Source organism: Stegostoma tigrinum, chromosome 16 (assembly GCF_030684315.1).
Source record: "Stegostoma tigrinum isolate sSteTig4 chromosome 16, sSteTig4.hap1, whole genome shotgun sequence".
In the NCBI taxonomy this organism is placed as follows: domain Eukaryota; kingdom Metazoa; phylum Chordata; class Chondrichthyes; order Orectolobiformes; family Stegostomatidae; genus Stegostoma; species Stegostoma tigrinum.
The window spans coordinates 16,535,485-16,563,186 of NC_081369.1; the positions used below are offsets into that span (position 1 = coordinate 16,535,485).

General features: G+C 41.3%; 1 protein-coding gene across 3 annotated transcripts in view; it reads left to right on the forward strand.

The window, feature by feature from the left end:
- fhod1 (formin homology 2 domain containing 1) overlaps nt 1-27,702 on the forward strand; it is a 297,281-nt gene that overhangs the window by 207,135 nt on the left and 62,444 nt on the right. For all 3 annotated transcript variants that reach the window (XM_048546635.2, XM_048546636.2, XM_048546637.2), the window contains exon 10: nt 12,245-12,597. In XM_048546635.2, the coding sequence (XP_048402592.1) occupies nt 12,245-12,597 (353 nt within the window). The remainder of the gene's footprint in view (nt 1-12,244; nt 12,598-27,702) is intronic.

Below are 27,702 nucleotides of genomic sequence, written 5' to 3' on the forward strand. Positions count from 1 at the left end.
TTCAGGAATCCATTGGATAATTATTTAACTGGAAAAAATATGCAGGCTTACTGGGTAAGGGCAGGCAGTGGCACTAAGTTAAGATGCTCAGAGCCAGTGTCTAACAAGATGGGCTGAATGGTCTCCTTCTGCATCATAACAATTCAGTGACTCTGTGTATGACACTACTTGCTTTTAGTAAATACAGAAGGGCCTGCCTTAAATCGTCTCCACCTATCTAAATTACTATTCCTTTTGTCCCAGATTATCTTTTCAAAAAGTTTTCATCTATCAAACTTAACCTGGCTGGACTGCTGTTAATGTTCTTACCCACAATTTTTTTTTGAACAAGGGTGTAATATTTATATTTTACACATTACATGCACGCACGTGAGTCTAACGAGGTTGGATGATTATGACCTGTGCCTCCATAACTTTCTCTTTCCCTGAACTTTTTTAGATGAATCCCATTCAGTTCTGGTGACTTATTAGCTTTAAGTACAGCTAGCCTTTTTAATACCATTTGCATATCAATTTATAGCCCATGCAGTGTCTAAACCACCTCCTCTTTTGCTACAAGTTCAGCAGTGTCTTTCTACTTGGTAAAGACAGGTCTGAAATTCTTACTTAGTATCTCTGGCATGTCCTCAGCCTCCGTGCATAATCAACTTTATGAGTCCCTAACTTGTCCCACTCAACTTTCTTCTATCCTTATTAATGAGTTGTGAGTTGCCTTTTATCTTAGCTGCCAGCATCATCTTGTACTTTCCCTCTTGTTCACTTCACTCCTCCGAGTTTTCTATATGCAGCTTGGCTTTCATTCATAATATCCACATAATATTTGTCATGACTTCCCTTTCTTCCTCCTCATCTTGCTCTGCATCTCTTTCACCATCTAGTGAACTCTGGCTTACCACTTGAGGGAGTCTTAATCAGTTGTAGGGCTTGTGGTGGCTACAGAGGTGTGGAGAAGTGAGCCCGTGAAAGGATTTAAAAACAGGGAGAAAACTTGAAAATGATGCTGAACGAGGAACCATTGTAGATCAGTGAGCATGTCAGGAGCATGTGCACAACCCAAACAGCATCACTTATACACTTCAAAAAAAAAGTGAATGTTTCCCACGCACTCTGAATCTGCTATTAGCTGAATTTCTGAAGTGTCTGCATGGTGCTATTGTGTCTTTTTCCACACTGCAGATGTAGATTGTTGTTTTCATTCATTTTCCTTTTTTTAAAAATACTGCTTGGATCTACCCCTGTTAGTGCAGTACGAGACGCGATCCTCTGACAAGCAGAGCTCTTTATAAAGGCCTTTGCTTACCATCTCTTGTTGCCCAGGTTTCTCACAACTGGCAGCAGGCAAAGCAGACGCTATTGCATTCGATTCGGCCAAAGGCCAGCAAGCATCACTTCTCTGTGTGTCTGAGGACATCCAGCTGATCGAAGTCTGACCACTGGATACTGTTACTTGTGGTGATGTGATTACTTTGATAAAGCACTACCATTTATAGACTGCTGTCGGGATATAACATGTTATTTACACCAGATGCATTGTGTGACAACACACTGTCTGGTTCACCTACTATATTCTATCCATTTCTGTTTGCACATGACAGCTGACTTTAGAATAGTTCCTCCACACACGACACTGCATCACAAGTGAGGGGTCAATCTGCAGGACAAGCGAGGTTACTTGTGATGGGGTTGGCAGAGCACAGGGGTGGGGGGTGGTGGGGGGAGAACAGATTTCTCCATGTCGTAAAAAGATGCCTGCACTTTTGTGAATGACATTGACTCTACATGAGGAAGAACAATCATTCCAGAGTATAGATCACAACAGTGATCACAACACTAGACCCGCACTTGCCCAGAATGAAGTATGTCAAAGCATAACTCGCACACCTGCCACACAGATGTTCCACAGCTGTAAGAAAGTTTAGTATATTCTGGGACTATTTACCTCTGAAACCTCCCCAGGGAAGCTGTGGAATATAAATAGAATCTCACGCCAGGTGCTGATGGGCTGTGATTTAAGAAAATAATTGCAAAATTGGTTGCAGCTACACTCCCTCTAAATTATTTGGGGCCCCTGTTCCATGCATGAGAGGATAGTGTGTATAATCATCAGGAAGCGTTGTTATTTCAGTATGACAAGTGCTTACTATACAGAGATTGTCAACATTTATAGACGCCTCCAAAAGATTTGGCATAAACTTTAACCTGCTTTTAACAGGAAGGTCTAAGAAGAAAAAAGGACATAAAAATCACTCCGTATCAGCTTTCACAGATGAAGAGTTCTCGCTTGAAACAGTGATCTATCATTTCCGTTCCAAAGCTACCTTGTTTCAACATAGTTTATATTTACCTTTTTTTAGGTTTGACTGGTTAATTTGCCTTAAAATGCGATAAATCTGGTAACGTCATTGGAGGAGTTTTGATTGAAACAAGTTCTTTAGGGGATTCATGAGTTTGGACAGACCTTCAGGAAGGTATTGGTAAATTGACACCTTAATGCGTCAATTCTGCTCTTCCGTACATTGAAAGACGTGGAATCTTGTGAATGGGCCAATCATTTGAGAAATGAATAAAACTAAACAGAGTATGTTGCAAATCTTACTCCGGGTTTTGAAGTACCTTGTGTGTTGACACCTTTTTATACCAGCAGTAACAATCCATATGTTGTTTATTGTAAAGGTGTGCCTCTCTGGATCATTCTTAAACCAGTTAGCTCCTTGCTTCTGAAAAGTGCTGATGGCAATACCACATATTGAAGTTGTGTCCAGCTAACAAACACAATCTAAAATGATTGTATGTTAAAATGTCTTTTCCCTGAAACACGCTATGAGCATTTACAGTTTTCAGAAGTATGAGAGACTTGGGTTATTTGCTCAACTGTTGAGGAATGCTGACCAATATTGTGTCAATCTTTTAGCCTATTTTCGTATTGATTGGATACCAGCATATGAAATGCGAGCAGGAGGAGGCCACTCGGTACTTTGAGCCTGCTGTGCATTTCAGTAAGAAACTTCTGACTCTTCTTCACAAATTCTGAAGAAGTCATTTCTCTCCACAGATGCAGCCAGGCCTGCTGGGTTTCTCCAGCATCCTGTGTATTGGATTCAGTCAGTTATTGGACACTTGGGAGGATTCTTATGTTAGGCAGCGCTTGTCAAGATTTAATAGCATTTTAATTATAGGGGACTCTCCTGTTGAGGGCATGGACAGGCAATTCTGTGGCAGTGAGTGTAAATTTAGCATTTTGTGTTAGAATTAAGGACATTTCTAAACATTTCAAGCATATTGTTAAAGGTAAGATTGAGAAGCCAGAAATTATTGTACACATTGGTAGGAATGACATTTTTAGGGAAAAGATTAGAGCCATATAATGTGAGTTTAAGGTTAGGTAGAAGATTTTAAAAAAACCTTAAAAGTAGGAATAGAGATAATGGGAACTGCAGATGCTGGAGAATTCCAAGATAATAAAATGTGAGGCTGGATGAACACAGCAGGCCAAGCAGCATCTCAGGAGCACAAAAGCTGACGTTTCGGGCCTAGACCCTTCATCCTCTGATGAAGGGTCTAGGCCCGAAACGTCAGCTTTTGCGCTTAAAAGTAGTAATTTCTGGTTTAGTCCCAATGCCAAACTCAAACGAGGGAAGGAACAAAAAATTAAAGGAGATAACTCAAAGGCTGAAGAGCTGGTGTATTGTTCAATGATTCAGGTTTTTGGACAATTGGAATGTCGCTTGGGATAGAAAAGACCTGTTCAAAAAGGATGGGCCTAACCTAAACTGGGAAGGGACCAATATCTTAGCAGGGAGCTTTGCTCATTCTATGAATGGAGACTTTATACTGATAGTGGAGAAATTTTAAGTAGCAGTGTAAATGGAAAGATTGATGGGGTAGGTTCTGAATGTGAGGAGAGCAAGTTACTTAGAAAAGAAAGACACGAGAGTCAGAGTATGTCGTAACTCTGAAGAACTAAATTGCATTTATTTCAATGCAAGGGGTTTTATAGGTAAGGTTGATAATTTGAGGCATGTTCAGGAACATGGAATTGGGATATCATAACTGTTACAGAAATTTGGCTTGGAGATGGACAAGACTGGAAGCTCAATGTTCCCAGTTCTAGATGCTGTGGGAAGGATAGAAAAGGCTGCAAGAAAGTAGGAGGAGGGTGACATTTTTGATTGATGAATACATTTACTGCTGTTTCTGGGGAAGATATTTCTGAAAATTCATCCAGTGAAAGTATATGGATAGAAATTATATATAAGAAAGGAAAGATCACTTTGATGGGATTGTACTGTAGGCCCCCCCCCCCCACCACAGTAGTAAGAGAGAAATTGAGAAACAAGTATGAAGGGAGATTTCAGATACATGTAAGCATAATAACGTTGTAATAATGAGGAATTTTAATTTTCCAGACGTTGACTGAGGCTATCATAGTGTTGAAGGTTTGAATGGTGATGAATTTGTCAAACGTGTTCAAGATTTTTTTTAACCAATATGTGGATGCTCCTACTAGAGAAGGAGCAAAACCTTTTGGGCAATAAGGCAGGCAGGTGACCGAAGTAAAAGTGGGGGAACACTTTGGGTCTAGCGATCATAATTCTGTTTAGTCTCAAACGGTTATGATAAAGGATAAGCCTTCCATAAAAGTAGTAAATGGTAAGGCAAATTTTAATCGTATGAGACAAGAACTTCCAAAAGTTGATTGAAATAGATTATTCACAGATAAAAGGATGTCTGACAAGTAGGAGGCTTTTGAGAGTCTGATGACGAGAGTTCAGAGGCATTTTGTTCCTGGTAAGATAAGGAACAATGGTTGAATAAAGATATTGAGGTTCTAGTCAAGAATAAAAAAGAATCTTTCTTGAGATATATACTACTTGGCTCAATTGAACCTCTTAATCAATTTAAAGAAGGTAGGGCCATTCTTGAGAGAGAAATCAGCAAGGCAAAGAGGGGATATGAGGTATCATTGGCAGATAAGGTTAAGGATAACTCAAAGAAATTGTACAAATACATTAAGAGCGAGAGGGTAAACAGAGAGAAGATTGGGCCTCTTAAAGATCAAGGAGGTTGTCTTTGTGTTGAACCCCAGGAAATGGGAGAGAATATTTGAAAAGAATATTTCCTGCCTGGTTTTACCTGGAGAAACAAATAGGGTCTAGATAATGCAGAGGAAAACATTTCTTGATGTTTTAAAAATAATTCACATGACAGAAGAGGAAATTTGGAAGGTCTTAGAGAATGTAAAGATGGATAAATCTGCAGGATCTATCTAATATATCCCAGAATGTTGTGGAAAGTAAGGGAGGAAAACACGAGACCCCTTGCAAAGATATTTATTTCATTTATAACTATGGGTGAGATGCCTGATGACTGGAGGGTGGCTAATATTGTACCTTTGTTGAAGAAAGGCCATAAGGAGAAAGCAGGGAATGAGAGACCTGTAAGTCTGCCTTAGGCTGTGGGTAAATTGTTGCAGATGATTATAAAAGGTAGGATTTATGGACCTTTAAAAAGGCAAAAATTGATTAGGGATAGTCAGCATGGTTTTGTGCAAGGAATATCATGTGTCGCAAACTTGATTGAGTTTTTTGAGGAAGTTACCAAAAAGATTGATGATGGCAGAGCAGTAGATGTTTATTTGGATTTTAGTAAAGCCTTTGACAAGGTTCCACATGGTAGACTAATTAGTAAAAGTTAGGTCACATGGGATTCAGGAGATTAGCAGCAGGAGACAGAGTAATAATGGAGGCTTGCTTTTAGGACTGGAGGCCTGTGACCAGCAGTGTCTCCGCAGGGATTGGCTCTGGGCCCTCCTTTGTTTGTCATTTGTATAAATGATTGGGATAAGAATATAGAAGGCATGGTTACTAAGTTTGTGAATGACACCAAAATTAGTGGCATTGTAGGCAATGAAGATCTTCTAAGATTCTTGGTTAAATGGGTCAATGGGCTGAAAAATAACTGATGCAGTTCAATCTGGATAAATGTGAGGGATTGCATTTTCGTGCAACAAACAAGGGTAGGGCCTATACTACTAGTGCTAGGGCCTTGGGTAGTGCTGTAGAACAGAAGGACTGGGGGGTGCAGGTACATAATTCTTTAAGGTTTGTGCCACAAATACATAGGATGGTTAAAAAGGCTTTTGGCCCGCTTGCCTTCATTGCTCACTCTTTTCATCATAGGAGTTGGGGTGTTATGTCAAGGTTGTACAGGACATCGGTGAGGCTTGTTCTGGAATACTGTGTCCAATTCTTGCCGCCCAGTTATAGAAAGGATATTACAAGCTGGAGAGGATTCAGAAGAGGTTTACCAGGATGTTGCCGGGTATGGAAAGTTTGAGTTATAAGGAAAGGCTGGATAGGCTGCGACTTTTTTCACAGGAGTGTAGGAGGTTGAGAGGCGTCCTGATAGAAAATTATAAAATAATGAAAGATATAGATAGGGTTAATGGTAGTTATACATGCCCAAAAATGGGGAATTTCAAGAGTAGGGGACACATTTTTAAGGTGAGAGGAGAGAAATTTATAAAAGGTATGGCAGGCAAATTTTTTACATGGAGGCTGGTTCGTGTGTGGAATGAACTTCCTATGGAAGTGGTAGATGTGGGTACAGTTGTAACGTTTGAAAGCCATTTGGGTAAGTACATGAATAGGAAAGGCTTGAAGGGATTAGGGCCAGGAGCAGGCAGGTGGGACTAGTTTAGTTTGAGATTATGGTCAGCATGGACTGGTTGCACCATATGATCCGTTTCTGTGCTGTATGACTCTGATTCTATGATTCAGGTTTTAAGCATCTGCAGTAGTTTGCTTTCATTTTTCTGTTTTAAAATGTCTATTGTCACAAATAGACCAGCGGCACAAATGACCAAACATTTATTTTTGTCAGTAACTTGTGCTTTAAACTACCAAATAGAAACATGAATACGACTAAACAAACCCGACTACTTTGTCAGATAGCTGTTAAATTGGCCTTTTACGTGGGCGCGCAGTTCTCCAGAATCAGTCCAAAATGATTTACTTCAGGTCTTTTCCATTTCCAGGCTGGAAACATTTCACTGTGAAAGGCAATTCTGGTGTTAAATGTTTTTTAGATACTTCTTCCCATTTAGCTAAGGCTAGACAAATCTTCCAGGCTTATGTTAACTCATCAGTTATTTTTTCTTCCTATGTGGAGTGTGAGCTGCCACCCACATCGCTGCATGGTGAGCCATAGTAGCTGTTCTTTCTATCCCGGAAACCTGCTGATTTAACATGTTTGTGATGTTGTATTGGCTTAGGAAAGCTTTCAATCCAGTATTGCAATGAATTCCTTTGTACCTTTCCCAGCTCAAAGCTCATGAGCATGGCAGTGTGCATTGGAGCCAGTTAGCTCAGTTGGCTGAACAATTGGTTTGGAATGCAGAGTGACACCAACAGTGTGGGTTACCATGAGGACTGATCTTCTCAACTTCTTCCCCTTGGCTGAGGGCTAATGAGAGTGTGGGACTATGGTGACTTTACCTTTTGGTTTTATAAATGGAGAAATTGTCATTGATTAGCCATCATTGCTCTTTTTTTTAAACTCTTGGACAATTTAAAACACAACTGTTCGCAAGTGGACTCCCTCAACATTTTTGTGGGGTTTTAGAGACTCAGACTGTTCACTATTAGCACACGGACTGCTGCCGTTTTCTCTTGTGTGCAAATGTACTGCACCTTTTTCCAAATAAAACAATCCAGCTCCCCCAACCCTACCTGCTGAAATCTCCAATGAACAAATCACCCAGGCTTATTACAGGCAGATAGCTGAACAGATCATATGATCCCATCCATGTACCTTACACTAAAGATAGGTCCCTTCTTATTGCACAAATTAATCTACATTGGTCTATTGCTCTGCTGTGCTCTCTTGATGAACATGGAGCTGCTGCATTCTCTATCTATCAAGACAGTCTGAAAATTAGCTCAATCAGTTGCTGGGGCTCTCTCGTAAGACCCTTCCCTTGGTTTTCATGCAGTCTTGTTCAGCATTTGGAGTCACTCCTCCTGCGCTTATTTAGTCATACAATACTCCACACTCGGTTTGCTGCTGTCTATTGACTCCACTTAGCCCTCTCAACACTCTTTGCACTTCTTCTGTATGGGTCATTTTCCAAACCTAAATAAACCGCACATGTCTCAATATATTTAAACTATTTGCTGTTTGGAAGCTGAATTCTAGATCCCCGACCCCAATGGAAGTAAAATGTTGATTACTGAGTGAAAACTGAACATCTGAAAAGTCTTTAAATTACAAAAGAAGGAAATGCCACTGTCACTGACTCCTCTTATATCAAACAAAATTCTGCACTTTCTTTGTATTCAAGTATGTGAAGCTTGTTACTGTTGTTAACTGAGTAGGTCCTTTGTCCTCAATTTTGAAAGGATTGCTCCAAAATCTGCCTTTGTTACAAATGATCTTATTCCCAATGCAGCCAACCTTACTCCCAATGCAGAGTGTCAGTCTCTGGCACTGTGGCTTTGGAGAGGTTGAACCAGGTCACGTTGGCCCTCAGCAAAACTTGTTTCATCTTACGGTGGTGGCCAGAATTGAGCAGATACTACAGCAAGGTGATTGGGCAGACGTTTCGCAGCCTCCCTGGGGGGACGAGAATGAAGGCTGAGGCGGGAAAAAAGCAGGGAGCTGCATCAGGACGACGACTTTGCACAATCCCGCTGCTCAGAACATTCCCCAGGGAGATGCTAGAAGATAAGGTCATGAGACACATGAGCAGGAGTTGCCCGTTTCCCCCGCCTTGGGCCTGCTCCACCATTAACTGAGATTGTGGCCGGTCAGAATGTGACCCTAACCACCACTTTCCTACCCCCTCCCCCACCCCATCACCACTGATCCACTTGTGGGTCAAAATTCAGCTTTGGAAACAATCAATGACTCAAATTCCTCTCCTGTATGACAAAGAGAATTTCAAAGACTCCTCATCTCTCTGAGAGGGGAAAGTCCTCCTTGTGATAAATAGGAGACTGTCTAGTTCCCAATTCCACTATAAAGTGTAACATCCTCCCAACATCGAGCCTGTACAGTCCCCTCAGGATCTTATTTCGTTTCAACAAAAACAATTCTCACTCTTTTAAATGCCAATGATCAGGCCTGATTTTCCTCATTAAAATAATCCATTTTTTGCCAAGTGGCCCTTGTTTGATTTGCTTCCGATGCCCCCTTCAATACAGAGAAGAAAACTATCCATTTTACACTAGGTGTGTCCTCAGTAATGCCCCATGTACTGCAGAGGCAGATAGACAATGATGTAATTGAGGCCCATAAGAAGGGTGGCATTACTAGCTCACTGGCACTTTGCTGCTGGGTATACATTCAGCACCAAATGAAGATGGTCCCAACCTCATCGAGGCAGCTATAGGGGCAATTAGGGCCTGGCCGCTCCATTCCAAACAAAGGGGTCCTGGCCAGACCCAGTGGACCATCTAGAGGGCTCTCCTTCCAATCCGATGGATCTGTCATTCAGGATTCCTGTATTATTCTATTTAATTTTATCCTCAGAGGGTGCCTGTATTGTGAGGTTCACTTGAAGTCTCTTGCCCACTCCAGCAGTGCTCATCTCTCCCTGTAGGCCTCCTTTTAAATGCCATCCATTCCAATTAAAGACTGCATGAAATCATTTGTACCTTACACTAAAGATAGGTCCCTTCTTATTGCACAAATTAATCTGCATTGGTCTATTGCTCTGCTGTGCTCTCTTGATGAACATGGAGCTGCTGCATTCTCTATCTATCAAGACAGTCTGAAAATTAGCTGTGAAGCCTCTGAGCAGCAACTTCAAAAATCACCTGCCTCTGGGAATATAGCTGAGTCCGTCTCGTTGCGAGCAGCAACAGGCTTAGGATCCCCATTTGGTCCCAATGCCTGAAGCCCAGATAATAAAACCCAACAGAACTAGTCTGACTGTTGTGACTAGAAAGTTCATAATAAATGAAACAAACAAATGATTTCATGCAGTCTTTAATTGGAATGGATGGCATTTAAAAGGATGAAGCAGTTTGCCATTATGAACTGTAGGAAACACTTCATTTTCTTTGAAATGCATACAGCAAAACTTCATTCCTTTCATAGTTCTTTGCTCCTGCCCTGTAGAGCTCCATAAATCCGTGTGTTTTTCCATAATTAGCTCAGTGCTGAACACTCCTTGGGTTTTCAGTAATTTTCCCCTTGTTCCACTAAATATGTGTAAAAATATTTTTATGTTTCCACTGTCAAATGTTGCGTGAAACCCAGGAGTAAAACCCATGGTTAAGTCGGATTGTACATGCAAAATCAGATGGCACTTACAGAAATAGGAAAACCTGTTATCCTGTGTAATGTGATATGCCTTTGAAGCTTTGGTTTTGGACAGATTAACTATGTAGCAAAACTTGGATCTCTGATTCCTTATATGGCATAACTGAGCTATTTTTAGAGTTCTCGAGAATGATCTCAGTTTTTTTTGGTTAGAAGTCCATTTCAGAAGTATTGGATAATGCTGCATTTATCCATAACCTTTATTACTGGCGTTTCGTTACTGTTCCAGATCATGATCAGAATTCTCATAGAAATGATCTATTTTTTAAAAAACATGTCTTGAAATTTTTGTTCCTCCATAATTATACACACACAACTACAAAAATAAATATGAAAAGTTGCTGAATTGTCTTGGGATGTTAGCGAAAATGTTTGGTTTATGTATGGAATATTTATTTATTGCTTTGCTTTGATGCTTTTTTCTTGTTCTCCCTGTGTCTTCCAGAATAGCTGTTTCCCCCTTCTGTCCATCCCTTTTCTTGTTGCCTTTATAAGCAGACTTGCTCAAAGGTTCGTCTCCTCTCTTGTACGTAGGGTCCCTGCATGCAAGGGACAAAACAACCTACTGAAGAGGAGACCTGGCAAAATGTCCAGTTAAAAGAATGCAGAGTTCCTGGCTCAATCTGAAAAACGTTTCTGATTTCAGAAACATAAAAATATGTTGTTAAAATTGACCTTTCAACTTTACTGGCAGGGCTTTAGTCTGCACACAGTCTTAGAGTCATACAACAACTAACCAGACCCTTTGGTCCAACCAGTTCACACTGAACATAATCCAAAGCTAAACTAGTCCCACCTGCCTGCTCCTGGCCTATATCCCTCCAAATCTTTCCTATTCATGTTCTTATCTAAGTGTCTTTTAAACACTGTAATTATGCCCATATCCACTACGTCCTCAGGAAAGCACCTTTTGTGTAAAAGATTTGCCCCTCATGCCTTTTAAAAATCTCTCATCTCTCACCTTAAAAATGTGCACCCTAGGTCTTGAAATTCCGCCATCCTAGGAAAAAAAACCTACCATTAACTCTATCTGTACCTTTCATGATTTTATAAACATCTATAAGGTCCACTCTCAACCTCCTATGCTCCAGTCTGTCCAGCCTTTCAATATGGTTCAAACCACCCATGCCCAGCAACATCCTGGTAAATCTCTTCTTAGCCTTTTGCAGTTTGATAGTATCTTTTGTATGACTGGGCGACTAGAACCGGACACAGTACTCCAGAGGAGACCTCACTGATGTCCGTTACAACCTCAACGGGTCTTCCCAATTCCTGTATGCCAAGGATTGAGCAATGTTCCCCTTCACTTCCATCCAGAGAGCAACCATTTTTGAGGGTCAGGGACATCTTATATTGAGTAAACTTGCCGGTTGCTGGACCATTTAAAAAAAATTGTTTCTGTACCTGATGATGGCAAATTACATTTATATTGTATCTTTGATGCAAAAAGCTGTTTCAAGGGACAAATAAAACTGTACGCCAGTCCATGGAAGATTATGCAAAGCCAGCTGACTAAATGTTTGCTCAAAGTTTGCTCAAGTTGGAGAGGTTTAAAATGGGATTGGCAGGGTTTAGGGCCTAAGCTGCTGAAGTCATGGCCACTAATGGTGGAGCTGTAAAACCAGGCATAAGTCAGATCACATCCCTGTGTTAATCCCAAGCAAATATAGAAAGTTTAAAAACTGGTGTCTTTTTGCATTATTGGTGGCAATCTACCTAGATGCTAGTCTGCTTTATATTGTGACTTGCACATCACTGTGTTTAGTTCTATTTGTAAAATAATTCTATTGTCTTCACTCTGATTTGGGATTTGACAGCAGAAATGTTGCCCCAAAGTTGTGCGTTCCTCTGCGTATGTATTTTGCTAGCTGAAATAGTGAATGTAGTCTCGAGCTGACTGTGATTTCCTTTTACCCAGAATGCACTGAAGCATGAAGATGGCGAAGATGATGGACAGATGCCAAACGCACGGAGAGACCGGAGGAAGCTGACCCCAAATGGGGACGATGGACGGAAAAATAGGCGGTCGTTTGGACAAAACATGGCTGAAATAGCAACCAGTCCAGTACCAGCAACCGCACATAGCTCAACGCCAGGAAAAGTGAGTCCAAGCACTCCTACACAGTTTGATGTACAGAGTTCAAAGGTGATTTCCATTCAGCCCGCGCAAACAGCCACCCAAAGCTATTCTGCGACACCTTCACCCACACCAGTAACTCCTACATGTGACTTAAATTCACCATCTACAAACCAAGTGAAATCTTCAACAGAGTAAGTTATTACATTAAATATAATCTGTGTGATATTAACAGTTGCTTTGTATTGGACACTAAGCTAGAGCTGGAATTCAGAATAATGTTTTTCTGTGGTGTTATTAATGTAATTTTTCACTCAGTGAAGACAGTGCTGAAGTCCAACAATAGCAAGTATGTGAACAGTCCTATTTTTGCTGAGATGATTGAGTGAACTGAAGTATTTCCAGCATAACAAGTAACTAGGTATTTTGAAAGGAAGTACAGCATTGGCTGCAAAGCTTACTGGGATGTCCAAGGTCATGAAAGGCTTCGTGCATACAAGTTCTTTCGTCCTTTCAGTGACTGGACAGCAGCTGGCCTTTACAACACAGCTGCTGGTTTGTAAATTTGCATTGATAGTACATTTTTCATACACATTCAGTTCCATTTTAAAGAGACGAATCTACTGACTGTCGTTTGTATTATCATCAAAGAAGAATTCAATAAGTCTTTAATTTGTGGAATGATGCATGACACTGCTGGCTTATGTCTTAAGTTGTGTTTTATGAGGAACATCAGTGATTGTAACCTGAGATCTTATGTCAGTACAAACATGTTTTTATCCTATTAATATTTTTGGCCCCTTGCCTTTTTAACCACAGCATGCCATTGTTCTGTGATATCCAGCAGCAATTGTACATTAGGTCCTGGCCTGATAGGTAAAAGCTAAGTAATTAAGTACTGTCTTGTCATGTTATGTTGGAATCGACTTGGCGTCTTAGAGCTGCACACACGTGCTTGCTTCTTGTTCTGTTGCCCAGTGTCGAATCCAACCCAAAAATGAAAAACATGTGTATTTTGTCCAGATATGATAACTGGACTCGCTGCCTTTTGGCAAGGCATGGAGAAACGTTCACACTGCCCAGCTCATCCTTGTAGCAGCACCGTCTCTGAGCGAAAGCCTGCTTAGCATTCCTGATTTAAAGAGGATGATGGGGAATTAGCTCATAGTGAACCACAATCATCTGCGAGTTATTGAAGAGGCCATATTTTACCATGTTAGTACATAGATCACAGAAATAATGAAAGTCAGTTTTAAAAATTGTGTATCTGTAAAGCAGATGCAGTAACTGTCCAAACTTATTAAGGAAACAAAATACAGGACACCGAAACAAGCACTTAAAAAACAAAACAGGCCTATAAATTGCTATAATAATGCACAAGGATTCCTAACTTGCCCCAGTGGTCCAGCCAATTTATCCAACGAAAGCCAACAGATCAGAAAGATACCAAATTCAACATCTGATCGATTGCGAACATATGAATGATGTTGGGCACAAATACTATCCAGCCTGACTGATATAATTATAGTACATGGTATATCACCACCACCATCATCATGCACTGTTCACCCCACTTGAACCCCATGTGGTCTCTCAAGTGAGGCAGCCACCTGAGCAAGACCTCCACTCAAATAGAGGGTTGAAGAGAGGGGCGTTGGTAAGATCTGATTGCCCACTCATCCAGGCAATCCAGAGCAGCTCAGGAGATCTCTCTTTGACCAGGAATTACCAGAATTTGCTTCCCTTTGGTCAGATGTGATCTTGACTGATTCAGCTCTCACAAGGAATCCAGCAAATCAGCCTGCACTGTGTGCGACAGCATCCTGCCTCAGAGACTCAGTGTCCTCTCCCCGGGAAAGAGAATGCTCTTGATAACAGAAAGAAAGATTAATATTTATGTATTATATTTGGTTGCCTGCCCCAAAGCACTTGCCACCCAATAGAGATCTGATCTTTCATTCTTTAAAGTTGTTCTCTCCTCAATCTGTTTATTTAGCCCAGACAATCAAGTTTGGTGAAGTTAAGTGAAGTTTATGAGGAAGTTTAGTGTCCTAACTCTATAGACCATCTTGTTAACTGGTATGTTTTACACCAGAAATTATTCCCGTTGTTGTCCTCAATGCCATTTCCAAAGCCTATTTTGTGGGGAGACTACAACTAGACACATAATCCAAATATGTCCTGATCAATGCCTTGTACAAGGATAAACCAATATGCCTTGACCCAGTGTACTTGTCCAAATTAAACTTCACTTGCCAAGTTATAAGTCCAATCTTTCCAATCTCAGGATCCACCTGAGGCAGTCAAGCGTCTTCAACACGCATGGAGATTCCACAGAAATCCTGTAGATTTTCAAGTCATTTCCTCCAACATCTTCAAACAGACCTGAATTCTTTTGGAAATTCATACTACCTAGATCTTGCATGCCAGTTTTCAATCCAGCTCTTAATACTTTGGCCTTGAAACATCTTGCCTAGCACATAGATAAAAGCTTTTGAAAGTCTAACTGGATAACATCTGAAAACATCTACAGAGTTTTCATTTTCTACCCTGTTCATATTTCTTAATTATTAGATTTGTAAGACATGATCTGTTTCCATGAAACCGTGTTGGGTGTCCTCGACAAAGGGTAGGCCATGATCTTATCACTAGACCATTAATCTGGAGACTCAGGAAATGTTCTGAGGACCTAGGGTTGTATGCCACTGTGGAAGGTAATGGCCTACATGTGACTCTAGACCACGGTAATGTGATTGACTCTGACATGCTCTCTGGACAAGTGAGGGAAGGGCAATAAAGGCAATAAACTTTAACATCATGTAAATGAATTAAAACCAAAATGCCCCTTTCTAGCCAAGTAACTGTGTATTGCTTCCCCTATGAGGTCTTTGCAATGAATTTGTCTTCCACAGTGTTTTCGTCTCATTCTTAACATTCAATCTGTCTTCTACATCAGTCTCATCATGACCTAGTGTATGGCACGAATAAACTGCCTTAGATGAAGTCTCTGGCTGATGCTAACTGTTGATTCGCTGCACTCCAGTCATGTCAAAGATTGGGTAAACTATGTAACGTTCCATAACATGGGTCTTATGAGACCTTTGAACCCATGACACAAACATTTAAATTTCCAGACTATAGCAAAGTAACAGTTGTAATTAGATGTCGTCTATGTTTAAGATTTTTAAAAAGGGATATTTTCTTTGCATTTGATGGAACCCATTAAATAGCATGTTCAAAGGCTAGAAAGGCACAATGCATTGCTGAGATTTGAAATGGACTGCCTGAGGGGGTTTTTAGAAATAGTTCAATTTTCATTCATTCATGGGATGTGGGTGGATTTAAAATAAACAGGAAAAAGGAATTGAATATGGACTTGAAAAGGAAAATTTTATAGGACCATGGGGTGAGAGATAGGGAATGATTTTTTTTTGCCAAAAGACATGATGGGCTTGCTGTGTTGGGTGATTCTTTGACCATACTGAGATGGGGCCTGATTTCTGCAGTTGATGTTGATTTGGACATGGGTGGACTGGTTGGTGCTGGAGATGTTTTAAGTTACTGGTGTTTCATTGTTGAAGTGTGGTCCACAGTTTGTGGCTGATCCTTTACCATTTTCAAAGAGCTCTGAATCCCTAAATTTGCCAGTTTCCAATTCAGCTGTTTGTCTTGCCGCTAGGACTTCAGTCTTGTAACCTCTTGCCTATATATATATATATACATATATCTCAAAAGTCTACAAGGAAACTGGCCATTCGGCCCATCCAGTCAGCACCAACCCTCCAAAGAGCATCTCACCCTGACCCAACCCCCTATCCTATCCCTGTAACTCCACATTTCTCATGGCTAACCCACCTAGCCTGCACATCCCTGGACTGTGGGAGGAAATCAGTGCAGACATGGGGAGAATGTGCAAACTCCACACAGACAGTCGCCCAGGTCTGGAATCGAATCCAGGGCCCTGACGCTGTGATGCAGCAGTGCTAACCGCTGAACCACCGAACTGCCCGCATTTACTGCCATTTTATCATGTTAGTCCCATCTGCATGAACCATTCAAAAGCCAATATTAGAAAGGGCATCGGTTAAGATCAGCATGAGCTGATAAATCTAGGTCTCCTACGAAGTATTTCATGAGGATGATTTGAACGTGAATCACCACTTATTGGACATGATAATACTGATTTGCTGGAAATAAGTTGCTAATAACAGGCAATTTTGTTTCAGACTTCAAGTGACAATTATTAACCCATAATTGGAAATACAGCAAATAATATGAAAACTACCTGTCTTTTAAAAAGAAACTTTGGCCTTCAAGCTACTTATGAACACATTCCTGTACTATCTAATACTTGATATCTTTATCTACACAATAAAATCCAGCTTCATACTGAACGTTTCTGACTGGGACTCTAATGCCAGAAGATTATCATGTCACATTGCTCAGTCTTAGCCAGAATGCCTATCCAAGGCAGTAGTGTGTCTGTTGAATCTGTGTTTGGAGGATAATTTACAAATAAAACCTGAGAAAGGAATGGGAATAGGCCCAAAGAGGTGAAAGGTCAGGAAATGCAACAGAAAATCACTGACTTAAATAATCACGAGACAATCGTCTGACAAAATGACTTTAAGGAGACAACCCTAAACTATCTGGTCAACACCAGTTAGCCACAACAATAATATTTGATTTGTGGTATGGTCAGCCAATGTTTGTTTTATCATTCCCTTTCTCTCTGAACATAAAATTAAATTGTAAGATAGACTCCACTCGTGAAATTTGATCGGTATTTAAAGGAGAAAGGAATGCTGGTAGAATATTTCAACCACAAGGTTGTCCGATCATCTTTCTCTTTGACAAAAAATAGTCATTGCCCTACCTCATATTTCAGGAGTTAACACTGATTGTGTTGTTTTTTTTTCCTCACTGGGGTGTCCTTAGTTTATGTGTTTGCTCTGACCACGATGCCCAATTTAGCCCATGGTTTCACATTGTTGAAAACTTCCTTTGACTCATTATGCAATCAAAGTGTCATACAGCATGGAAACATATCCTTCAGTCAGTGCCAACTGGATATCCCAAATTAATTTTGTCCCATTTGCCAGCATTTGGCCCATACCCTTCTAGACTCTTCCTATTCATATACCCGTCCACTTCTCTTTTAATTGTTGTAATTGTACCAGTGTCTACTACCTCCTCTGGTGGTTCAGGAGGCTGGTCATGGCCCACATCAACTTCAGTCTCCCAACCTGTCTTGATCACCAATAATTTGCCGACTGATGTAACGGGCCCACAGCGGATGCAGTATCCCTAGCCTTGCACTCGTCCCTGGAATATCAGGACATCGAAGACACCTCTGTCAGGTTCCTGCTGTTGACTACAGCTCTGTCTTCAACACCATTATCCTCTCCAGACCGATCTCAAAACTCCATGACCTGGGCCTCTGCTCTGCCCTTAACAATTGGATCCTCGGCTTTCTGACCCATAGGCCACAATTAGTGAAGGTAGGTAACTGCACCTCTTCCACAATAACACGCAATGCTAGAGCCCTTCAAGAATGTGTCCTCAGCCCCCTATTGTCTTTCCCATACACCCATGACTGTTGCCAAATTTCAGACGAGTGCCATCTACACATTCGCTGATGACAGCACGGTGATAGGATGCGTATCTAACAATGACGAGTTAAAATACAGCAGAGAAGTCGAGGGCTTGGTTGTGCAATGAGAACAGCCTCTCTTTCAATGTTTGCAAAGATAAAGAACTGTCTATTGGCTTCAGAAAGAAAGGAGGAGAACATGCCCCCACCTACGTCAATGGAACTGAGGTTGAGAGGGTGGAAAATGTCAAGTTCCTCAGAGTAACGATAACTGACAACTTGTCCTGGACTTCACATGTAGATACGACTGTCAAGAAGGCACAATACTGCCTCTTCTTCCTCAGGCAGCTCAGGAAATTTGGCATGTCCACAGGGACCCTCACCAACTTCTACAGATGCACCAGTGAAAGCACTCTGTCTGGGTGCAGAAGAAACTGCGCAACATTGTGTGCACGACCCAGATCATCACAGAGAGCAACCTTCCATCCATAGAATCCATTTACACGGCTCGCTGCCAAGGAACGGCTGCCAACATCATCAAAGACCCCTTCCACCCCGATACTGATCTCCAACAATTTCTTCCATCAGGCAGAAGGTACAGAGGCCTAAGGACACACACAAGCAGGTTCAGGAATAGCTTCTTCCCACCTCTCACCTTTAACCCATTGCCTTCTAGTTTTGGAATCCCTTCTCCTGGAGGAAAAAAGCCTTGCCTATTCACTCTATCCATGCCCATCATGATTTTATAAACCTCAATAAGGTCAGCTCTCAGCCTCCAGTGCTCCAAGCTTATTCCACCTCTCCATATAGCTCAAACATCCCAACTCCGGCAGCTTCCTTGTGCATCTTCTCTGAACCCTTTCAAGTTTAACAACAACTTTCCTATAGCAGGGAGACCCGAATTGAATGCAGTATTCCAAAAGTAGCCTAACCAATGTCCTGTGCAGTCCTTTATCTAAAATGACAGATTGAGTCTCGATAATTTTGCCAGAGCTCAAGTTGAATATTTAGAAAAACCTTCAGGTGGGTGTCACTTGTCGCCTGAAATTCAGTTTTGCAAGCAAGCAGGTTGGAGTCAGAAAGGAAAGGATAAATACCCCAACGCTGCCTTGTTTCCATAAAATACAAACACGTTCAGACCATGTCTTTGCTTTGGTAATGTCTGGCTTAGTTACGAAGCCCAGCATCCCATTATACTTTTCAACCATTTTAGGACTTTGCCCTCACACATCTGAACTGCTCTTCCCCAGGACACAACTTACTTCTTCAGTTACAGTGGCAGTTTTAATTGGGAAATTAAGGTTGTTTCGATTCCAAATGGTTTAATCAGTGGGTTGGTGCTCCTGAAACCAGGTGAATCTCCGATTGGAATCGGAAGCATCCTCAGGCAGAGGGAACCAAAGTTAAGATTTTCACGAGTACCTGCCTGCTTCCGATTCAAACCGAGGGTGATGTTCTTCCCTAGGGCCTGTTATTCACGGTGAACCAGTGCCTGCTCAACTCGTAAGTACCTTGTTCCTTCAGTGGTAGTCCTAGTTTGGAAATAACCCTGTTTACCAGAGGTACTAGGGGAATGAGGGTGAACCGCATCATCTTGCCGCATACATCAGACATGACATTCGAAATGTGTTTGCACGTTTAATCAATTACAGTTTAACTGCTGTGCTATTAGTGTTGCACATAAAAGTTGTCAGTGGTTTATACCACAGAAATGTATAACCTGTCATCCATTTGCTCAACACATTTTAATCCAGCTGTGTGTCATTTCTGATCAGTGCAAGGTTCCCTGAATTATAAAATGATGTGCAGTGTATTGACAGAAAGCAGGGAAATGTGATTCCAATTATATTCAACAAATTGTATTCTCACAAGTTGACATGTTAGTTCAATGGCTTCAGCTAGGGCTGAGCAGGAAATCTGGTACCTTTTAAAGCATTTTTGATTTGGCTACCAAATATTTGTAGGAATCTGTCAATCTCTAGCATCCCTTCATTTCCTTTCACTGAAATTTTCAACAGAGAGAGAACAATTGGGGAGCGCTGTGGGGTGTGCTATATTCAAGAGACATTATTGGATCAAGGAAGGACTGACCTAATGAGGACAAGTACTCTATGTATATGGCTGGCTGAAGAAACTAAGAGGGGAGAAAACAGACTGTGAGATTTGCTAACTACTTTGCTTCACATGCACGATAGCAGTGCTGCCCTGTCTTAAAAGTCATCTGAGCATCTTGCGCTCAGATGTATCCATACCACAGCTGTGAGCTAAGGCAGCCGTAAAGGGAAACCCTTATGATTCACACATGTCCTCATTGCTTGCTTCTCTAGCCTTTCTGAAGGGAGACTGAGACACTTGATGAGTGATGATGGTTAGGATCGTACTGAGGGCAAGCCAAAGGAGACATTAGGACAAGTGACCAAAAACTTGGCCAATGAGGTTCATTTTAAGGAGAGGAACCATTCGTCTCATCATGTCTGTGCTATCTATTCAAATGAGCTTCCATACAGTTCCTTTATCTGGTTCTTGCCCTGCACTTCTGCAACTTTTTCGTGTTCAAGAATTTATCCAGTTCTCATTTGAAAATGTTATTGAATCCTTTTGCACCACCCATTCAGGCAATGTATCTCAGATCTGCATAACTCACTGGGTAAGAGAGAATCTGCTTCTTTTCCAAGTTTGTTAAATCTGTCTCCTCTGGTAGCTAACCCTTTTGCCACTTGAAATGGTTTCTGTTCATTTACTCAATCAAAGTCTTGAATACCTCCATTGAATCTCCGAACCTTTCTTGCTCTCAGGGGAATAAATCCAGTTTTTCTCACTCTTCACAGAACTGAAGTCCCACATCCTGATCCCATTCTGGTCAATCTCTAAAACCTCTTTCTATGGCCTTGGAATTCTTCCTAAAGAGTAGTGCCCAGAATTGGGATCAGATTTTTGACTGTAGCCTAAACAGGGGAGATTTAGAAATTAATAATCTACTTTATTTGACATGCATTAAGTGACAATAAAATTAGAGCAAACTTGCCTCTCTTCACTCAATTCAAAACATTGTGGGAAAAATGTAACAAAATTCAGTCTTTTCAGAGCTAACTTATTTCAATCTCTGGTGAATTATGCTAATCATCACCTTTTTACCATAATCTCCTCACATTGAGATGTTCCTTTAAAATGAAACTCTGACCAAGTTTTTGGTCACTTGTCCTAATGTCTCCTTTGGTTTGTCCTCAGTTTGCCGTGTAACGCTTCTGTCAAGTGCCTTGGGATGTTTTGTTGCTGAAGGAATATATAAATACAAGATGTAGACATTTTGTGGTGTTGCCTGAAGAATTCTGCCTCGATGACAAACTTGACATTTGCCAGTTCCATGTATTTAGAATTAAGTAACTAATTACAAATGTCGGTGTCAGCTCAAGGGGAACGGTAGATCATGATCCAGTACTTGAACTGGTACAACCAATAAAAAACCTTGCCACTGTTTCTCAGATCCCCTTGGCTGTTCCACACTGACCACGCTTCAAAACAATTCAGTATGTGTGTTTTGAGGTTTGTTCTGAGCAATATGATAAGACAGTATCAATGGTAATTCTTTCCTCTGTACAGTTGAACTGCATCTTTATTTTAATCTGTGATTACATTAGATTCCTAACAGCAAGAATTTCTCTTTATTCATTCATGGGTTGGAGGCTAGCTAGACTAAGATTTAATGCCTGTCTTTAATTGCCCAGGAGATGGTGACCCTGAGCTGTCTTCTTGAACCACTTGGCATATGGGGACACTCAGAGTGCTGTGAGGAAGAAGTGACTTCCAGGGCTTTGACCCACTGACAATGAAGGAATGGCGATATATTTCCAAGTCAGAAGGGTGTGTGGCTTGGAGGGGAGCTTGCAGCGTTTCATACCCCCAAGCATCTGCTGCCCTTGTCCTTCCAGATAGAGGTTGTAGGTTTGGAACGTTCTGCAGAAAGAGGTTTGGTGACTGTCTGCAGGTATAATTTGTGGATGGTACACTTAGCTGCCACTATGCATAGACAGTGAGTGGAGTACCAATCAAGTGGGCTGCTTTGTTCCACACGGTGTCAAGCAACTTAAAGAAAGAACCCCAATTTTCAGATCTTTATTTCTACAGAATTGTAATTCCTGATCTTCTTTTATCGCGGGATTTGACACCACCCTGCAGCTTGGGATAGAGTGCCTAAGGCTTACTCTTGAAATTAAAACAGTAGGATCTTTTTAATTATGGATATTAAAAGTGAGTGGTAATATGAATTGAGCTGAAAGGTGGTTTCCAGTAAGTTTTGAAGTGGAAAAGCTTCAGGACCCTGGAGCAACCTTGTAATGATGTCACAGAGCTACGCATCACTGAGCATAAGTAGCACAGGGTGGATGGAGTTAGGACAGTCTGGGAGAATACACCACCCTACTCCAAGTACACAGCATTAAACTAGAACTTTAGAGAGTCTGAAGAACAAATGGATGTGGATGCACAGAAGATGATAAATGAGTCCTTAGATAATATGACTAGAAGGTCAGAATGTGGTATAGCTATGAATGCCATGTCTAGCAGTATTATGTGTAATAAATAGTATTATTTTGAAGAAGCCTGAAGACACTTCTTGACTTTGCCTTCTCCTCGTTCACTCTGTCTCTCGCCCCAGCTGCAGGGTGTGGTGTCAAATCCCACGATAAAAGAAGATCAGGAGTAACAATTCTGTAAAAATAAAGATCTTAACAATTGGGGTTCTTTCTTTAATAAAGGCAAAATACAGTGGATGCTGGAAATCTGAAACAAATACTGAGGATGCTCAGAAACTCGGCAGGTCTCGCAGCATCTGTGGAGAGAGAAACCAAGTTAATGTTTTGAATTCAGTTTGACTTCTTTTTTCAGTTCTTGGTCCTGCTTTCCATGTCGCCTTGGACATGCCATACCCTGCTTTCATTTCCCATAATACCTGCCTCTGTCTCATTCTAGGAGGAGAAGAGCAAAAATAGGATAGAAAAATTCAAGATGCGTTGTAGGCTGACTGACATTCAGCTCTTCACCCCCTCTGGGGAGAAGGTCCTGACTCTAACCACCTCGGGCAGCTGACTGACCGTGTCCAAGCCCTACAACTGGGGTTAAAAGCGGCCCTTGATTTATTGAGGTTAGACCCCCTGACCAAAGCTATCACCCTCCATTTAAAATACAATACAGAGCAGATACAGGCCCTTTGGCCCACCAAGCCTGCACTGATTCCCATTCCTTATTTAGACCCACTATTTATTGCCCATGTGCCGTTTCTAACCCCTATTTCTGTCCCGTTCATGTGTCTATTGAGATATGCCTTAAATGTTGCTAACATGCCTGCTTCCACCACCTCCACTGGCAGTCCATTCCAGGCACTCACCACTCTCTGTGTGAAAAACTTTCCTTGCTCTTCTCCCCTAAACTTTCCCACTCTTATTCTTGAACTTTTGCCCTGTTGGAGTTGACTTGACCACCCTGGGAAAAAGCCTCTGACTATCCACCTTTGTAAGTGTTTCTTGTAATTTTGTGGACATCTGCCAGGTCATCCCTCAGCCTCCATCTTTTTATTGGAAACAACCCAAATTTATCCAACCACTCCTCATAACTAAAACTCTCCAGACCAGACAACATCATGGTAACCCTTCTCTGCACCATCTCCCAAGCAACCATGCCCTTCTGGTAATGTGGAGACCAGAGTCAAACACAATATTCTGAGTGTGACCCAACTAAAGTTTTGTATAGCTGGAGCATAACTTGCCAACTTTTATATCCAAAGCCCTGGCCAATGAAGGCAAAGATGCTGCATGCCTTCTCGACCACGTCCCGTCTGTGTTGCCACTTTGAGGGATCCTTGAAACTGTGTACACCAAGGTCTCTCTGTATGTAAAGGCTCTGCCATTTTATTTTTTCTTTGCACCTGGATTAGTTCTTCCAAAGTGCATCACCTCGCATTTGTCTAGATCAAACTCCATCTACCATTTCTCTGCCCAAACCTGCAAGCTGTCTATATCCTGCTGTATCCTTTGACAGTCCTCCTCACTATCTGCAGCTCCACCAATTTTGGTACCATCCTCAAATCTAATAATCAGGCCACCGACAATTTCCTCCAGAGTATTTATATACATTACAAACAAAAAGCTCCCAGCACTGATCCCTGCAAAATACCACCAGTTACTGATCTCTAATTCAAAAAGTACTTTTCCACTGTTACTCTGTCTTCTATGGCCAAGCCAGTTTTATATCCATCTTACCAGCCCATCCTGAATCCCATGAGACTCTACCTTCTGTACCAGCCTTTCGTGAGGTAGTTTATTGAATGCCTTATTAAAGTCCATGTAGACAATATCCCCTCTGCCCTTCTTTCATCAATCATTCTTGTCATGACCTCAAAGATATGACTGCTGACATCATGACAAATTTCCTGGCTTTGTCTCTGTATTAAACTGCAAGGCAAGACAGAAATATAGTGAGCCTGGATATCTTTGATCAAAGAGGCAAAACACAAACTGATGAGGAAAGGTAATGCAAGGCAGGGGTGCTGTGAGCATCCAGGTGGGCTAAGAATGAGTGACTACAATGACAGCAAGCAGAGAGCATCAAGGTGCAGCTTCCTCAAGTCCATGAGCTATATGTGTCCCTGCGTGCACAGTGCATGACAGTGATAACTGTTGGTACAGCGGGGATATGCAGCAGTGTCCTGCAAGTGGATCAGAGATTACCGTGAGGACTGGCACATGTTGGATGTCAGTATCTATGGATGTAGGGTGCATGGTACCAATGGAGTTTGAGATGTTAGTGCCAAGTATCCAATATGGAGGTCCTTGTCAGATAATCATCTGTCTATTTTCTGCGACGTATTTAGTAAGATGAGAAGTTGAATGCTAATGAGGCGATTTGGGGAAATCATAAAGCATTTGAAAAGCTACAGTCCCCTTAATTGGCAACTTGGTGCAGCATTGTGAATCACTCACCCCACCACTGGAAAACTGCATAGAAGATGCAGCAAGTTGCTCCGGACATCGAGATTGACCTCATTGGTCTTCCTGTCTGATTCTGCAATGAATCTCAATGTAGACCACATTGCTCAGACTCCGATAAGATTCTGTCCCTTGTGGTGAAAAATAGCACCAAGTTGGTTAGGAGCCTTGTTGCTGCCGTAGAGGAACAAACGTTCCTGAGTCTTGACTTTGAGAAGTATGTATGTGAGGTTGTGAGTAATGGTTGAACACCAAGAGTAAATAAACGCCAGGAGACTGCCGTGGTGTCAAATTAAGCTGGAGCCATCATGAATGTCTACCACTATTATATCTGGCCAGCACACATGTCTGTAGGATTGGCTGTTGAAACATGAAGCTATACCCAGTCAAATAAAACATTAACCCACTGTGTACTGATTCCCCTTTGTAATGTTCACAAAATGCACTTCTATTATAGCCGAAATAATCCTGCAGTATTTCACTATCTGCTCCTTCTTTACGTCATTAATTTCTTTCCTGAACAAAGAAAATGAAGCCTTGCATTTACACATTGGCTTTTATGGCCTGACAGCATCCCATAATAGTGTCACACTCAGTCACACACTTTTGAAGAATAGTTGCTATTGTAAGAAACGCAGAAGATCATTTTCACAGAAAAAGGTGACGACATTGAGAATCAAATCACCCCCTCGTGGTCGTGGCCGGGGATAAATATTGATCAAGTCAGTGAGGAAAGCCCTCATGCTGTTCAAATTGAACCATGAGGCCTGGTATATCTGCCAGAGAGTGTAGATGAGGCTTTGGTTTAACAACCCAATTGAAAGATGAAATCTCTAATAGTGCGACATGCCCCTCAGTCCTTCAGTGAAGTGTCAGTCTTGATTGTGTGCTCTGGTCTCTTGATGGGACAGGAGCCCACAGCATCCTGACTCTGTAATGAGTGTTGGATCAGCTGGACTAGGCCTAACGTAATGCTGTAGGGGTGAAGGGAATGGTTTCTTGCCTTTCTGGAATAACTTTTGACGGGTGCAATCTCCTCATTTCTCCCCATGTACTTTGTTATTTCTTTCCTATCATTGTCTAACTGGTGACTTCAGCTGTATACTGTTAATAATATACAGGACTAATAAGAATAAATGTAACATGAAACAGCTTCAGTCGGCCCAGAAAGAGGGGACTAAATCTCGCCACAAATGTCAAGAAAACTTATACTGTCAATTGGACATGAAAAGTAAGGCTGTTATTCCATTGGACAGAAACTTTGTCCCCCGTCGCCTCCCACCAATCCATTTCGGTCAATCAGTCTATTAAGCTATCAGCATTTGTGGTCACCACTCAGTGTTTTAGAAGTTTCTCAAATTGGACATCCCTTTGTGCAATAATGGGGCTCTTTTCCGATAAAGGTCAGAGACTGTAACCACTAATGTTTCTGTTATGCTTTGTTTGCTACAATTAAGATTACTTATTGGTAGTCTGGTGGATTATTTTTGGCAGGTTCAGACTGATTCCAACTGTGAACTCTGGTTATTGTTGCCACTCGAATCTTGGACTGAAGCTAATATTTTGTATGAGAAATGGGATAAATAAAAGAACATGCCAGGTTTGAGCCCAAGACTAGAAGTGAACTCAATCCATTGCTAAGATTCAGCTTAGGGAATATGTCTATAGAGATGTGATGACAAGCATAGTACAGAATAGATACATTCCAACCAATAAGAAAGATTTCAAGGAACAGGCCTGCTACCTGTGGTTAACTTAAAAAAAAGAGAAAGATAGTGTCAAACTATGGAGAGACGCAGTGGCTCAAAGGTTAGCACTGCTGCCTCACAGTGACAGGGACCTGGGTTTGATTCCTCCCTTAGGTGTAACTCTGTACAGAGTTGGCATGTTCTCCCTACATCCATATGGGTTTCCTCTGTGCTGCAGTTTCCTCCCACAGTCCAGAAATGTGCAGGTTTGGTGGATTGGCCAAGGGAAAGGCACGGTTATATGGATAGGATAGGAGGATGGGGCCTGATCTGGATGGGATGTCTTGGAGGGTTAGTGTAGACTCAATGAGCCACACTGCAGGTGATTTAAAAGAAAACTCAAAGGAAAAGACATATCTTTCTGTATAGATAGACACCAGGTCAGAGGATTAGACAACACAAAGGAAAAAGAGCAAAGGGTTAATAAAAGATTAATAAGGAGGTAAAAATGAGAGTACAAGAGAAAGTTAGCCAAAAATATAAATCCAGATGTCAAATGTTTCGTCAGATGTTTGAAAGAGTTAACAAAATTAGTTTTGGTCCTGTAGAAAATGAGCCTGGGGGAATTGGTAATCAAGAATAAAGGGATGACAGATTAATTGGACAGATATTTAGTGTCAGTCTTAACAGATAGCATCGCCGAAATAGCTGTAAATCGGGAATTGAAATGAAGGAGGAGCTCAAGAACATTACAATTACCAGGGCAGTAGCACTGAGCAAATTGTTGGAGACTGGGAGTTGACAAATCTCAGGTCCTGATGGATTTCATCCTAGTTCTTAAAAGAAGTAGCTAGTGAAATAGTTGATGTGTGTCTTTTTCACTTACCAAGACCCATTAGATTCAGGGAAGGTTCTTTTAAATTGGAAAATAGCCAATATAACTCATTTTATTCAAAAAGGGAAGGAGATAGAAAGGAGAAAATTACAGGTCCGTTAGTTTAACATCTATCATTGGGAAAATGTTAGACATTTTGTTAT